We start from the raw sequence: 15,849 nt of genomic DNA, 5'->3' as shown, positions 1-15,849 counted from the left end.
ATCCTATATCTCCAAGCCTTGAACCCACCACCACCAAACAAGCACTTAAAGAATAAAAGTGGAAAAAAGCCACGTGCGATGAACTTTGTGCTATCATTCAAAATAAAACATGGGAATTGGTCTCTGGTGAGCATCATCAAAATGTTATTGGTTGTAAATGGATTTTTCGGATCAAACGAAATCTTGATGGTAGCATTACAAGATATAAAGCTTGTTTGGTTGCCAAAGGTTTTCATCAACACCCTGGACTAGATTATATTGAAACATTCAATCCTGTTATAAAGGCAACAACTATCCGAGTGGTTCTCTCCATTACCATCTCTCATGGTTGAGTTGTCTACCAACTTGATGTCAACAATGCATTTTTTCATGGGCATCTTGATGAAAGGATCTTTATGATGCAGCCCCTTGGCTTTATAGATCCAACTAGACCGAATCATGTGTATCGTCTACAAAAGTTTTTTTATGACTTGAAGCAAACTCCCTTTGCTTGGTTTATTGCTCTCAAGAATTTTATTCCTCTCTTGGCTTTGTGCTTTCTCACTCAAACTCTTTTGTTTTTATCTACACTAACAAATCCATCCTTGTTTATTTTCTAATCTATATGGATGACTTGTTAATTACAGAAAATTCCTCAAAGTTCATTCACCAAGTTGTTATTGCTCTTTCCAACCAATTTTCCATCAAGGACCTTTGTCATATTAATTATTTTCTTAGCATTAAGGTTATTCCAACACCTTATGGACTTTTTCTATCTCAATACAAATACGTTCGGGATTTTCTTGAGCATTTTCACATAGAAGGATTTAAGGGAAACTATTACACCTCTTAGTTCTTCATCTTGACTTTCTATTAATGATGATTCATCAAAAGCTGATGCCACTCAATATGAAAGTCTCATTGGTAGCATGCAATACTTGTCTCTTTCACGCCCTAATGTTGCCATACTGTTAACAAATTGGCTCAATTTATGCATTTTTCAACTTAAAATCATTGGATAGCAGCCAAATGCTTTCTTCACTACTTGAAGACATGATCAACTATGGTCTTTCTCTACAGCATTCACCTTCCTTGCCTCTCATAGCATACTCGATTCTGATTGTGCTGGTAATCAAGATGATTGTACTTCCATATCGGCATACATTATCTTTCTTGGCTACAATCCAATCTCTTGGTGTGACAATAAACAATGTACTGCAACTCGTTCCTATATAGAAGTGGAATATCAATGTGTAGCTTCAGCCGCTGTTGAAATTGCATGGCTCACCAATCTTCTTAACGAATTACATGTACCTTTTTTGAAACAACCTCAACTCCTTTGTGATAATATTGGTGCCACTTATCTTTGTGCAAATCTTGTTTTTCACTCTTGTATGAAGCATTTTACACTTGATTATCATTTTGTCCAAGAAAAGGTTACTACTAGTTTGCTTCATGTTGCTCATATCTCTACCACAATCAACTTGCTGATTTACTTACCAAGCCTTTACCCAAGTCCAGATTTTCCTTTCTTTGATCTAAGATTTGTGTTTTTGATAGAAACACAATCTTGCGGAGATATAATGGGCAAAAATCAAGGAGTTCATCTCATTCATAAATCATACTTGTGCAATCATCACATATTCAATCTCATCCATTAATCATGCTATCAATCTCATCCTTAAATCACGCTTGTACAAATTTATTTTATGAGTTGACTTTATTTCCTTTATATTTTATTTCCTTTGTTAGAAGGTTCTGCTCTTGTATAAATTTATATACCTCTATCAATATAAGTGAGCCTTTTCATACAATTTCATTGTTGCTTTAGTTACCTTCTGGCCATCATCATGACAAGAGACCATAACTGCAAAAACAGGGCATGAATAACTTCCAATCATTGATGAAAAAAAGGAAAGTGGAAAAGATTACGTCGATCCAGTTCCACAGATTCCCCAGCGTTTAATATTCTTTTTTGCTTTCAAACATTTTATTGTTAAAAAAGCTTCAAAGAAGTGCTCTGCACAAATTCTTTATGATGTCAATGTCTACCATATAATATCCAGTTACTGCATCATTAGAAATTTCCATGACAAATTCACCAGTACTATTGACTTGTGACGAATAAAATGGCAACGAATAAAAATAAGCAAACCTTTAATTCAGCAGAGGCCATGAAATATCTGTTGTACCAATGCATAACAATCCTTTCTGACGAAGGACCAAGTCTCTGGTTCCAAAGTGTGCTATCTAGAAGGTCAGCAAGCTTTGTTTCTGCTGTCTGTGCAGAAGAGCACGGATCAATGCTAGAGGATAGATGACTGAGCTTTATATCTGCTCCAGGCTTGGTGTCATGCTTCTCTACAACAGCTAGCCCTGACTCTTGGGAAAAACCAGGAGATATAGAATTGACTAACACACTGGATGGCTCAGCTCCACCAAATGAGTCAAAAAAATTACGTAGTCCAGCCCGATTCTGCAAATTCAACATACAAAGCAAGATGAACACAGAAACAGGTCAGAACAAAAGAGCAGAATAATATCTATGTGTCTGGTTTTAAAATTAAGAGTTAATCACGAGTTCGAACGCAATATCAATATGGAACAACCAAAAAAATGCAGCGAGAAAATTTAAAAAAAAAAAAAAAGTGGAGGAACTGCACGAAATTTTTCCATGGTAAAAAGTAACAGTTGAAGACACATAAGTCTTAAGATTGGACATGTGCATTGAACATGGCCCATTCCACCACATTAGAATAGAAATATAAGACCTTTTATTTATAGTAAATTTTAAAACCAATTTGAGTGGTTTCACTTGCATGAAGTACTATGTGCCTCGCAAGTAACTGACCTTGTTGTGGAGGGACCATGATACATAACGGGTTGCGTTCACCAAATCCTCCATGCATCTGCAGCAAATATTAAATGCTGGGTAATATTTGGAGACTATTAAACTGAATTATCTTTGTTTTAGTAATTATTAGAATGTATTTTTCCAGAAACTTCAAACTAAATTTATCTAAAAGTCGAGCTATCCATCAAAGCCCAAAGGCCGGTTATGAGAGAATTTGGACAAAAATATTAAACTCGAAAAATAGGCTTGAACAAAAAAATGAGACCCATTCAAAAACAGGTTGGGCTTTGACTCCAACATTTAAGACCCAAGCTTTTTTCAATTATATAATATATATTATGTAATTTATATCATATAAAGATAAATATATATAATATTGCCTCGTAAACATTGGAAATTATGTTAAGTTATCCATGTTTCATAACTTAACAAAAAGAAAAGTAAAATTACTAAAGATTAAATAAAAAAAAGTTTTATTTTTTAATTTTCTTTTGAAAAAAAAAAGTAATATGAGCTGGCCCGGACTGTACCATTTACAAATTTGGATGGGCCTGTGCAGAATTTGAGGCCCTAATTATTGGGCCTAACTGGACTTGTGCAATAATTATAGTGTTGATACAATGCCACCCCAGCCCGTGGACACCTCCAGTCCAAACCTACCCCAGCCCATGGACACCTCTACTTCAAACCACATCCTTTATGATTCATTAAGCAACTTAAATTAACGAGTATGAATCAACCAGAAAAAACCTCCAAGCAAAATTACGCTTTTTTTAGTATCTTTCACCATTAAACAACTTACAGAAGGAATGGAAACTGAAACAAATTACTGAACTATGCAAATCGCAAATTATTGTTAACGAAAATAATTGGATGACAATAGAGGAAATTGACCTACTCTTCACAGCAAGCTCTTTCACTAGATTCAGCAAAATTGTTGAAAACAGAAGCAACACGTCTGAGAAACACCTCTTGGCCAATTAAATATTCACCATCTTTCTGTTAGAAATCAGGAAATATTAGAAAGTACAAATTATAATAGAAAAAAGTGCAACACTTGATTATATGATAGTCCTAGATGCTGTAAGCATAATAAAATAAAATAAAATAAAACAAAAGGAGCACAAACCTGGAGAAGATAGATAGAGATGGGAAGTAATCTCTTCAGAATATGCAAGAGCCTACATCCCAACTATACAAGGAAAAGAAATATCTCAGTTTGGGCATTAGCAACAAATATCAAGCAGTCAAAATCTAACCTTTAATTTGTCAAGTTTGGTTGTTTAATAGGATGCTTTGCTTCTTGGAACCATTATACGTCCTCCCTGCTCATGATGCCTATGAAGTAAGAACCTAGATCTCATGTCAGGGACAACCACATAATGCCTTACCATTTTTATTTTTTTTGGTATTTTTTCTACGGACAGAATCCTGAGAGATTAGTGGGGTCTTAAAATCGGACCTGCAACTCCACAACAACTAAGAGGGATACCTTACTACGAGGCCCATGGCTCCAGGTTGAAAAGCTTACCCCATATTCCTCCCAAAAATGTTGTTACCTAGTAATTTTTGGTGCAAGGACTAAATGGATCTAGGATCTAACAAACAGGTTTGCCATCATTTCAAAAACTTAAATTTCAGAGTTTAAAATATTGCACGGCATTAGTTAAGTAACAAGAAAGCAACATAGGAACATGAAAAGAAATCGAGTAACTAGAATAGTTAATATAACCTGTCACCTGATGAAGGAAAGGTTCAAAAGTGTACCGAGCTTTTGAAACAGCTATAACGCAAGCTGTCCAGATTTCCCAAATAAAAAGATGGAAAGGAAATAAATTGAGACTGTTTATTGCACATGAGATGAAAATCAACAATTAGCAACAGAAAGATGATAAGCCATAAATGGACCGTACCCTGAGTAGTTTGTTCCATCATGAATATCTTCGACTCCACAAGCATTGACAATTTCTTCCCTTGTAATTGGAGGGCATTTCATCCCTCCCACTAAAAATAGGAATTCAGCCATGGCAGGATGATATTGTGCACCTCCATAAAGATGCATTCCAGAATTTTAAATATCAATGAAACCCAGTTTAACTGAGTCTGGGAAAAATATCTTGCTCAGATTACCATTAACTCTATATATGAGAGTGAGGAAAAAAGGAAACTATCTTTTTTAAACTAGGACATCTGATCAAGTCAATTGGAAATATTTACAGAAATTAAAGATTAAAGTGAAAAGCACTTGAATAATTATGTCTGGGGCATTAGTATAACTAAAATAAGAAATACATTAAAAATTCCAGTATGCAAGAATATTTAGAGTTAATCATCTAATTAGCTTACAGGTAATAGCTTGTGTGGCAATTGAAGACCGTCAGCAGCCACAAAAGCTCCTCCATTGATTCCGTCATCTACTAGTGTTTCACCTACAATGAGTCATAGCAAAACTGTTAATGATCCAACATCACAATCTGAAAAACTCAATCTTATATAAATATATAAAAGCCAAAATTTTTATAAAAATAAAAAGAAATCTTACGTGAACATCTTAAAATGTTGACATGCGGATGATTTTAAAAATCATCACATGACATCTAATAAATGCCTTTTATTTCATTTAATACATTTTTAATTTAAAAATAATTCAAAAAGCTAAATTGATTATATTTATATTTTTATTATTAACATTAAATCACTCTTAATTCAATTGATATTAAAAATATTAAAATTTTAAAATTTTTTTAATTTGACAAATTAAATCAATCAATATAGAATTAATAAATTAATAAATACTATAATTATAATTATAAAATAGTTTATTCTTGAATTAATTATTTGATACATTTATATTTAATTAAATACAGTATCCAGTAATTGATGTGTTTCATATGTAAATATATAAAACAAATATAATTCAAAAAATTAAATTAATTATATTTATTTTTTATTATTGATTTTAAGTCACTTTCAATTTAATTCATATTAAAAGTATTAAAATTTTAAAATTTTCTTATTTTGACAAATTAAATCAATCAATATATAATTAATAAATTAATAAATACTATAATTACAATTATAAAATAGTTGATTCTTTAATTAATTATTTGATACAATTACATTTGATTAAATGTAGTATCCATTTGAGTAATTGATGTATTTCATGATGTATTTCATGTGTAAATATATAAAGCAAATATATCAAATTAATTCTCCATAATTAAATTAATGGAATAAAATATTTTATTAATTTATATTTGATTGATACATTTATATTTTATTGAATATGATTTCATTTGATAAAATATTAATGCATGTTAATTTCATTTATTTTCGTTTGTAACGTTTTATAATTTTATTATTTGATATTAATGCACGTTGATTTAATTTAAATTTAAGTTATTTTATTACCATTATTAAATATAATTATTTTATTTTATTTATTGTTCCAAATTAGAGGATCTCTAAATGTTAATAACAAAATAAAATATTTCAATATCAATCAACTTGTTATTGTTATACCATTATTTACTCATAATTTGTATTATTTTAATATTAATTTTCACAATTTAAAATTATCTTGTTAATTGACTATATTTATGTTTTTGCTATTGACTTTAAATTATTCTCAATTTAATTCATATTAAAATTATTAAAATTTTCTTAATTTGACAAATTAAATCAATCAATATATAATTAATAATTTAATAAATACAACAATTACAGTTACAAAATAGTTGATTCTCTATTTAATTATTTAATACATTTATATTTGATTAAATATAGTATCTATTTAAGTAATTGATATATTTCTTGTGTAAATATAGAAAGCAAATATATCAAATTAATTCTTCATAATTAAATTAATAGAATAAAATATTTTATTATCTTATATTTAGTTGATATATTTATATTTCATTAAATATGATTTCATTTGATTTCATTTGGTGAAATAATAATACACGTTTGATTTCATTTAATAAAATATTAATGTACGTAGATTTCATTTAATTTCATTTATAACGTTTTATAATTTTAAAATCTAGTTATTAATGTATGTTGATTTAATTAAAATTTAATTTGTTTTATTGCCATTATTAAATATAATAAATATAATTTGTTTTATTGTTCTAAATTAAAGAATCTGTAAATGTTAATGGCAAAATAAAATACTTCAATATCAATTAACTTATCATTGTTAGACCATTATTCACTCATAATTTTTATTATTTCAATATTAACTTTCATAATTTAAAATTATCTTATTATCTTATTAACTTACAACACACATTTTGTATAAGTAACTTTAGGTTAAGCATAATACATCTTTAATTACTTTTTAATAATTTTATATTTTTTTATCACTACTCAACTTTATTTCAATTTTCTTTCTAATTTTTTACTTTACACCGTTTCTTGGTTTGTGCTGCTTAAAGATTTTTTTTTTATATACTTGTACTTTATATTTCTTTAACCATATTAAAAGAATGTATGTATATAATATGATATATAAGTTAAGACTTAATCTCAAACTTGTGAAGCACTTTTTGTGGGACAAAACAGTGAGATCTTTGGATCAAAAAGGATAATACCTCGTAAGTTAGGTGCGAGTCTCCACAAATGATATTAAAGCTGTTACTAGTCGACGCGAACTAAGTGTTACATCGTAAAAGTCACTAAGTGCTACATAGTGGAGCCATACGAGTCACTAGTCGACAGGAACATTGTAACACTCCCAATCTCATATTGAAAGAATGTGTGGATATTATATGATATATATATATGTAAAGATCTAAACACAAACTAGTGAGGTGATTTTTGTGAGATAAAACCGTTAGACTTTTAGGTCAAAACAGATAATACATCGTAGGTAGGGTACATGTCTCTACAAATAGTATCAGAGCTAGGTTATCAATCGACGAAAATTAAGTACTACATGGTGGGACCATAGGAGTCTCTAAGTACTACACGGTATGGAGCTACATCTAGAATTCTAACTTCTTGTGTGATTTTGGTCTTGTGGTTGGACTTAATTTGACAGAGACATCAAGTTTTAAAAGTGAAAAGATTGTAATGCCCCCAATCACACATTTAAAAAATGTGTGGATATGATATATATGTATAAATATAAACTCAAATCTATGAGACGTCTTTTGTAAAACAAAATCGTGAGATTTTCATGTCAAAATGAATAATATCTCATAAGTTGTGTGTAGGTCTCCACAATACAAATCATGTAATACTTCTTATATAGTTAATAACAATTCAAAAAATAACATATTTAAAGACAAATATAAAAGTTAAAATTATTTGTATAATAATTTTACAATTGTTCTTATTTATAATTATTGACAAATTTTTTCACCTAAACATTCTAATTTAGTTTCAATTTTAATTGCTTCTAAATCTAAAACCAGAGGCATTAGCATGTGTCCATAAAGGTAATAATAATAGACCAATAAATTTGCTTCTAAATAATTGTATTAGAAACAAATAGATAAACACTATAAACAATTTTTAAAGACATATATCTCTCTTTATTTGTCCAATTAGAGGCATTTTTTATTTGTCTTTAATAAGTTGCTAAATATATTTAGTGACTAGAGCATCTATGACAGATAAATTGGCTGCCTTTATATAATTTAGAGACAAATAATTGAGGTTTTGAGACTAATATATATGCCTTTATATGCCATTTGTGTTGTAGTCTGAAATTGCAACTTATTCAAATCTAGTTGCTTATTCATGAATTCTCCTAAAAAAAAATGATTTTTGCAAAGAAAACTACATAAAAAACCTCATTCTTTAATCTATTTTAAAAGGGATAATCTCTTATATAGCTTCTAAACTATTGTAATTTGTCAAATTTGGTATGTAAACTAAAAACTTTACTAAATAAATATATAAACTTTGAAATCGTGTATCAATTTGATCTAAGATTAACTCTGTTAACCGGTTGCTAATTTGGTTATTTTTGCCAATAAAAATCTATCATCCGAACATAAAATAACATGTAAGCATAACATGTATACAAACAATATTGTTTGCGAATAAAAATTCATCATTAACATTCTATATATCTCCTAGTGAAAGCCTTCTCTCCAACCTAACATTGTTTGAGATTTGCTTAAACCAGTAAAAATTCTTCATGGATTAGCACTAAAACTGAAAGAAAATTGTCAAATCAACCTAATGAAGAACCTAAAAGAAAAACATTACCCAAATTTTATGGCAAAGAATGTTTGTTTTAAACGTGAGCCCAATGCTTGAGGTTTTGAACTTGGAAATTTAATGAAGGTTTCTCATCTAGCTACATTTCGAAAATGTCAAAAATTTATGGGTTATAATTATGGAAACATATATACTAATATCTCTATAATTCAAATTACAAGCGTCATAATTTGAATTAAATCCTTTCATTTTGAAACAGAAAAACATGACAAATGTAAAATAAAAAGACAAAAGTTTTGTAATTCAAAAATAAAGTTTTTTCCTATCTTTATTTTCCTAAAAATGATAAAGCAACCCCTTTTTCGTTCTTACAAAATCTCAAAGCCTCAGCTCAAAAATCAAACGAAAAAGGAAAAGAGTGGATGGTAGGAACCCACTAGATGAAATTTCCTTTTTTATTTGAAAAATAAAACGGAAAGCTAAATCAATGACAGTTGGTTAGCTGATAAACCAAAGGATAAATCTAATATAAAAAGGGTAGCCATGGAGAAAACTAAAGACCCCAAAAACTATTTTGGGTGGAAATCCTTTTCTAGGGTTCAAAGCATCAAACAAATAAGAAAAAGAATAGAAAAATTGAGAAAGAATAAGAAAAAGAACAAAGAAATCTATATCATGCTTGCATGTCATTTTATATCCAGACGACAGATTTTTATTGGCTTAAATAGTCAAGTCAACAACTAGACTAATGAATTAATTGTTGGATCAAATTGATATTAGATTTCAGAATTTAAGTATCTATTTAATATTTTTTTTAATTTAGATATCAAATTCAACAAACTACAATAGTTTAAGAGTCATATAAAACATTATCCCATTTTATAATGCAAAATTTATTAATTACGTATCTTTTTTGTGAAAAATAGCAGCTCAGAGCCCAAACTCAATTCATATCAAACACAAATTATTTATTTTCCTTCTTTACGAGAAAGATAAACTCTTTTAAAAATCATTAGATTGCATTATTAACCAAGTTAAACTATTACTTTATGTTTATTTCAATCAGATTTATAATGGGTTTTATTGCAAACACTCACATTAATCATCACAATCGTCAGTGGAGTTGAGCAAATTACAATATAAGTAAGGGAACTTTTTTAAGCTCTTTACACAAGTCAAAATCTATGATCGGATTTTGAATTCCATAATAAGAGGTAAATCCCCTCTCATCCGTAAACCTTAACATCTTTACTTTGTACATAGATTGTTTTGGCAAAAAATTTAACATACATTCTGTTTATAACGTATTAAGTGCCGTCATACTTTCATCTACATATATTTTGTTAATTTTTAAATTTTATACTAAGGTAATTGAGAAAATTAAATTATATTTAAATCAATTTAAGGTTAATTATTCAAATCAGTACAGATTAATTTGACAAATCAAATTTTAATTTTTGAATCTATTTAAAGATATATCATTTTTTTCTACTTATAAATATTGATTCACCAACTCTATCATGAAGATAAAATGGAAAAAGTGATTAAACTTTACAAAATATGCGAAGTTTCGAAACGAGATTTTGTTTATAAAAAATCAAATCAAGGTAAATTTATCATTTTCTTCAATCTTATTTGATAATAGATAGATACGTGCTAAATCATACATTCTGTTTATAACGAATTAAGTAATATTATACTTTCACCTATTTATATTTATTTAATTTTTAAATTTATACTAAGGCAATTGAATAAATAAAATTATATTTAAATCAATTTAAAGTAAATTGTTCAAAAAGTACAGATTAATTCAACAGATCATATTTTAACTTTTGAATCTATATAAAAAGATATCAATATTTTTCTACTTATAAATATTGATTCACCAACTCTATCATGAAAATAGAATGTAAAAAATGGTTAAATTTTACAATACAATTGAAGTTTCAAAACGAGATTTTGCTTGTGATCAAATCAAGGTAAATTTCTCATTTTCTTCATTCTTATTTGCATCCATTATTTAGATTATAATGTAATTAAGATTGTTTTAAGATTATTTCCCCAAAAAAGATTGTTTTAATTAAGATTATCATGACTTTTAATTAAGGTTATCATGAATTCTCTTATTTTATTGCAAATTTTTAACATTTATTAAAATCAAATTTGGATTTTGATTTGTTAAAGTTTGTGGTGGAAATTTTCTAACTCACCGTTTACGTAAAATGCTACAACTTTTTTTTTTGCAAGTTAGGCTTCATTTTGGAGCTACCGAAACGTCATGGTTAAGGCCACCTTTTAGCCTCAATCACACTGGCATTTCGTTTGGCTCTCCTTCAATACGGTATGGTTGTGTATTTTATTGACTTGCATCTTCAGTTGGCAACTGGAGGTGTTTTTTTCCTTTTTTTATTACCAGTTGTCCTCACATATAGATTCATTTTTTTTTATTTTTTATTTTTTAAATTTAAAAAATTATAAAATAAATTTTTTAAATTTAATATAAAAATGAATTTTATTATATTAATAAAATAAAAATTATTATTATATTAATAGTTAAACATATTATTATTTTATAATTTAAATTTTTTATTACATATAAATTTTAATTTAATATCTTTAATAATTATTTATATTCTTATTGCAATTCATTTCAATACCATCACTATGTTTGCATCTAACATATATTTTTACCATTAATTTTAAACTTATTGCTACAATATTTAATTTTATTACTTTAAAAATTAATTTCAATTCAACTATTATTTTTAATCTTATTAAAACTAATCTCCTCACTCTTCTAAATAAATCCTACGTGGGTCCGAACGCGGCCACTAACGCCATCAAAGCCTCGAGGAGGAGGAAGGGGATGTTTTCGAAGTTGAGACGGTAGCGGCGTCAAGGCAAGCGACGCCGGCGCCCATGACAATGACTGGAGCCGTCTTAGGGACAGGTAGAAGTTTGGGGGTGAGTTGGGTGGAGGCATGGGGGATTACTGAACCTGAAAAAACGACGGGTTCTTTTTGGGGGGAGGGACGGAGGGAATGAATGACGAAAACCATGATGAAGATTTTGTAGAAATTACGTACTGAAATTTGAACAGATTAAAGTAAAGATATTTTTGGTTTTGGATAGTTAAAATAACAGGTATAATAATAATTACCTTGCGTTCTCTACAAAGATTATATGCATACTTTCTCTCACAGGCTGTAAAATAAAAGAGAACACAATAAAGGAAGGACATGAAATTGATGAATTTGTTGTGAAAAATTTGTTATGGGTAACTGTTAACACCTATAGTTCATAACAGAAAAGAAATTCCAAACAATATTGTTATAAGATAATTAGGATTACTAGCCCTCAGGTGACCACAGAACTGAAAGTACCAACTGCAATAACTAAATAGAACAGCAAAACATAAGCAGGAGCGAGAAAAAACAGGCACCTGAACAAACACACACTAGAACCTGGAAAGAAGGGAGAGGGAGTACAACAAACAGAATTCCATGAAGCTAACGATCAAAAATTAGCGCAACAAATTTAAAATCTACACCCTGCAAACCATCTGAATCTATATGTGGATTTGGTTTGTAAATTCTAGCGTAACCGTTATATATGCAGAGCATCATACATTTATTTTGAAAATTGTTTATGGTTGCTCCTCAATATTGAGCGGTAACATGACTGAGGATGAGAACTGAGAAGAGTGAAAATATTGATTATTGATTATACCTTGCTCCAAACAGCAAGAAAATATTGATTACACCTTGCTCCAAAGTTGAGAATCAAAGGAGTTTTTCGAGCATATATGAGATCACTACTCTGGACAAAAGGCAGAAAACACTGGCAACCTCCTCCTTGTAGCAGGACCGTAGAGAACACTGTCAATATATGCATCAATGTCCCCCCTTGATGGGGTTTCACCAGGGAAGGATGGCAGGGTAACATCAATTCCATCATCTTGAGGTGACCAGTAGTTTCCATTGGTGAAAGTGGTGGCACTTGTGTCAGGTCTCATCATGGAGGTTGAGCAGGTTTTATTGATTTTGGGTTTCATTGTGAAGTTGGTAGTCAAGCGGGTGCTTTCAGGTTGGACAGTAGAGAGGGAATTGATGATTATCTCATCAGGTTTGATGGGGACGTTGAACCTTTGGATTATGTAATCAGGTCTGGTAGAAGAGTCCTTTGGGGCTATGATGGCTACTGTTTCTGTGACTGGTTGTAAAGGACGGGATTTTGAGCCATATGTGCATGACACAGTGCTTGCATATGACTTGTACATCTGTGCCTAAAAAACTCAGACAGAAACCCACAATGACCTAGTAGTTAAGTGCATCAATGATTTGGTATATGAATATTTCAGATAATAATAATTAGATGCTAACCTCGGATTTGCTCCTGAATTGAAAACAACTGGGGCGTAACTCTTCCTTTCCATGTGCAAACTGCAAAAAATTTAAAGCTTCCTCATAAATTAGTGAAAAATGAACACCTTTCAGAAGGATTCAATCAAAAAGAAAATTGGGTCGTTGCAGTAAATAAAGTTGGATCAGCTTATGTAAAGGTAGTTTTGATAAAAAATCTGGGACTACAACAGCTTGACTGGAAGAGGTCATTGTAGCAATGCGATTTATACAGCTCAGCAACTTCCAATTTCTCAGCAAGGACATGGCAACTGAAATTTCAAGGTTTGAAAGTCAGGCTCCTTTGCTGCAGCCAGTACTAGAAAATGCGCCTCCTATTAAGTTGGCATCTAATGACTTTAAGCCATCCTAGTTCATACCCACATGCACATTCACTTTCTGAAACACTGAATCGTCTTTTAATGAGTCAAATCTTGGCTTTATAGCTTTCTCAATCTATTTCCTCACAAAAGAACACTGGAGAAAGCGACCATTAAACGTAGTCAACAAATGCAAATAGACCAATTGATCACCATTCACAAATGTCCTTCAGTCTCCCCGAAACAGGTGCCACAGACAGATTTTTACAGCTCAAATACACTAAATCATCAATTACATTGACAATAACACCAAAATAAAAGAGAACGACTAAGTCCAAGCAAGTGCATTTATATGTTTTCCCCACTCGTCCTTTTCCTGAGAATTAGGCTCAAGTGTCAGTCCTCTAACCTCCTTCATTTTGCAAAAAGGTTCATAAACTGAACAAAACGATAAAATCCATTTCAGAGTGAATGCAAAATATTGACACTTGAGTATCAAAAAATTCACGAGGTTAGAGACCTTATGTTTCAAAACAAATACAGAGTTATTAAACAATACCTTATTCCAAACAACATTTACATAATCAAGAAATCCTAGCATATTAGATAATGCAGCAAAGAAATATACCTGACACTTGGATCCATATCGGCAATGACCAAACTCCTCCCAAGCCCTGCAAATATCTACTTTGTAGAAGTCGACACTGCCTGAAGAAGAAGAAGAACCAGATCCTACAATGTTAGTATCAGAAGCAACAAGAACTCCATCCATGATGAGTACATCCTCCTCCACCACCTTCACTGGTGTCTTCTCCGACTGTGGCGAAACTGATGATCTGAAGCTGCTTTTCCCGGAGGAGCCACTGTTGCCATTAGTGGACAGAGAATTGGAGCGCAGGTACTTTATGAGGTTCTCTGGTGATGAATAGTAGTTAGCACGGCTTCTTGCTGGAATCATCAGCTTTGAAATGTTGCTGTTTAGGACGTTGAGTTTGTTGCTTTCGTTGTAAGAGTCCATTGAGTTTGTATTTCTGTATTTTGTATTGATCATCAATTATCATCAAAAGAAATTTTGGATTATTATGAAAATTTAATTAAGCAACAGAATTGATTCATTTATTTTCTGGCGATTAATAATTTCTAGTTTCTTTTTTATCCTTTTTAAAAGTTCTAATTCCCGCCAAAACAAAGTTTGTGATCTGTTTTTTGACGCAATAGATAAGTGGAATCGATTGGTTGAATTGCTGAAAATTCCATTTTCACGAAAGAAAAATAAAATATGTTGAAGGAAAATAATAACAAAGGAGAAAAATTCGACGAATGTTGAGTGGTAAAATCTCAAAGCAGAGAAAAGAAAATGAGCAACAAAATTTTTTTTCTAAAACAAAAAAAAAAAAAAAGAGATCAAGAACGCTACCAGAAAATCAAAGTGAAGGTGATGATCAAGATTCAAAACAGAAAAACCAATGTAATTCAACCGATTCAATTCCGAATTAAAAACAGCAAACGAATATATCAAAGAAAAGAATTTCGCATTCAATTCAAAACTAAAAGGCCAAAGTCATTATAACCTAATAAAAAGCACGAGAAATCGAAAATGAAATTGGAGAAAGAAAATTCGAAGAAATTTGGAAGTAAATACCTAAAAGAGAATTTCGAAGGTGAAAGGCGAAGGATGAACCACCAGCTCTATGAAGTTTTTTCTGACTCTCATTTTTTAAATTGCAGCGAAGAACAAGATAGTTTGCGCGGTTAGTGAGAGCTCTGTTTCTCTTTATGTACCGTTAGGACTCAACTGAGCTAGCAAAGTACAAAAGGGATCTAAGTTGGATTGATTGAATGTAAGTGCCCTTGCTATGCGGGGCGCACGTAACATCCTATTGCTTTTTACTTTCTCCACTGTTTTTTTTTTAACGAAGTCATTCATTAAATTATGATCAAAACATTTCCCTTAAGGAAGTTCCGTATTTCCCTAAGGAAATTTTTGTGGTAATTTTGGATTGTATCGTTAAATATATAAAATTATCTTCTTCAAGTGACATGAGTAAATTAAAATTTAAAGTTTAAAAAAAATAATTTAAAAAGAAGCTAATGGCAGAAACATAGCCGCTGTCTATCATATCAG

The 15,849-nt window shown here is 30.3% G+C and overlaps 2 protein-coding genes across 3 annotated transcripts; both read right to left on the bottom strand.

The window, feature by feature from the left end:
- Positions 1-2,011: 2,011 nt before the first annotated feature.
- LOC111308077 (dynamin-like protein ARC5) lies at positions 2,012-5,262 on the bottom strand. Its single transcript, XM_089742633.1, has 5 exons — positions 4,747-5,262; positions 3,963-4,628; positions 3,732-3,832; positions 2,831-2,888; positions 2,012-2,455 (listed from the first exon to the last, which is right to left on the bottom strand). The coding sequence occupies exons 4-5, from the start codon at positions 2,882-2,884 to the stop codon at positions 2,087-2,089; spliced, it is 423 nt and encodes a 140-aa protein (XP_089598759.1). The 5' UTR covers positions 2,885-2,888; positions 3,732-3,832; positions 3,963-4,628; positions 4,747-5,262; the 3' UTR covers positions 2,012-2,086.
- Positions 5,263-12,134: 6,872 nt separating this feature from the next.
- Positions 12,135-15,633, bottom strand: LOC149519946 (uncharacterized). Of its 2 annotated transcripts, XM_089748656.1 has the most exons (4): positions 15,367-15,633; positions 14,353-14,755; positions 13,387-13,446; positions 12,135-13,289 (listed from the first exon to the last, which is right to left on the bottom strand). In XM_089748656.1, exons 2-4 carry the CDS (start codon positions 14,740-14,742, stop codon positions 12,819-12,821), a joined length of 921 nt encoding a protein of 306 aa, XP_089604782.1. In that variant the 5' UTR covers positions 14,743-14,755; positions 15,367-15,633; the 3' UTR covers positions 12,135-12,818. The 2 variants fall into 2 exon arrangements, with proteins under 2 accessions (XP_089604782.1, XP_089604779.1); XM_089748653.1 differs by having other exon boundaries at positions 14,353-15,633.
- Between the last annotated feature and the right edge of the window lie 216 nt (positions 15,634-15,849).

Source organism: Durio zibethinus, chromosome 2 (genome assembly GCF_047325235.1).
Source record: "Durio zibethinus cultivar Kanyao isolate XHJ-2024 chromosome 2, ASM4732523v1, whole genome shotgun sequence".
NCBI classification, from domain to species: Eukaryota; Viridiplantae; Streptophyta; class Magnoliopsida; order Malvales; family Malvaceae; genus Durio; species Durio zibethinus.
The sequence above is the reverse complement of the archived record's forward strand: the minus strand, read 5'-3'. Positions and strand labels throughout refer to the sequence as shown.

Bases quoted from the DNA above. Each gene is read 5' to 3' on its own strand.
- LOC111308077 (XM_089742633.1), bottom strand. From the start codon at position 2,884: ATGGAGGATTTGGTGAACGCAACCCGTTATGTATCATGGTCCCTCCAC. The intron at 2,456-2,830 runs GTCAGTTACTTG...TTGAATTTGCAG, and splicing joins CATGGTCCCTCCACAACAAG to AATCGGGCTGGACTACGTAA.
- LOC149519946 (XM_089748653.1), bottom strand. From the start codon at position 14,775: ATGATCAATACAAAATACAGAAATACAAACTCAATGGACTCTTACAAC. The intron at 13,447-14,352 runs GTATATTTCTTT...AATTTTTTGCAG, and splicing joins GATATGGATCCAAGTGTCAG to TTTGCACATGGAAAGGAAGA. The intron at 13,290-13,386 runs GTTAGCATCTAA...TGAGTTTTTTAG, and splicing joins AATTCAGGAGCAAATCCGAG to GCACAGATGTACAAGTCATA.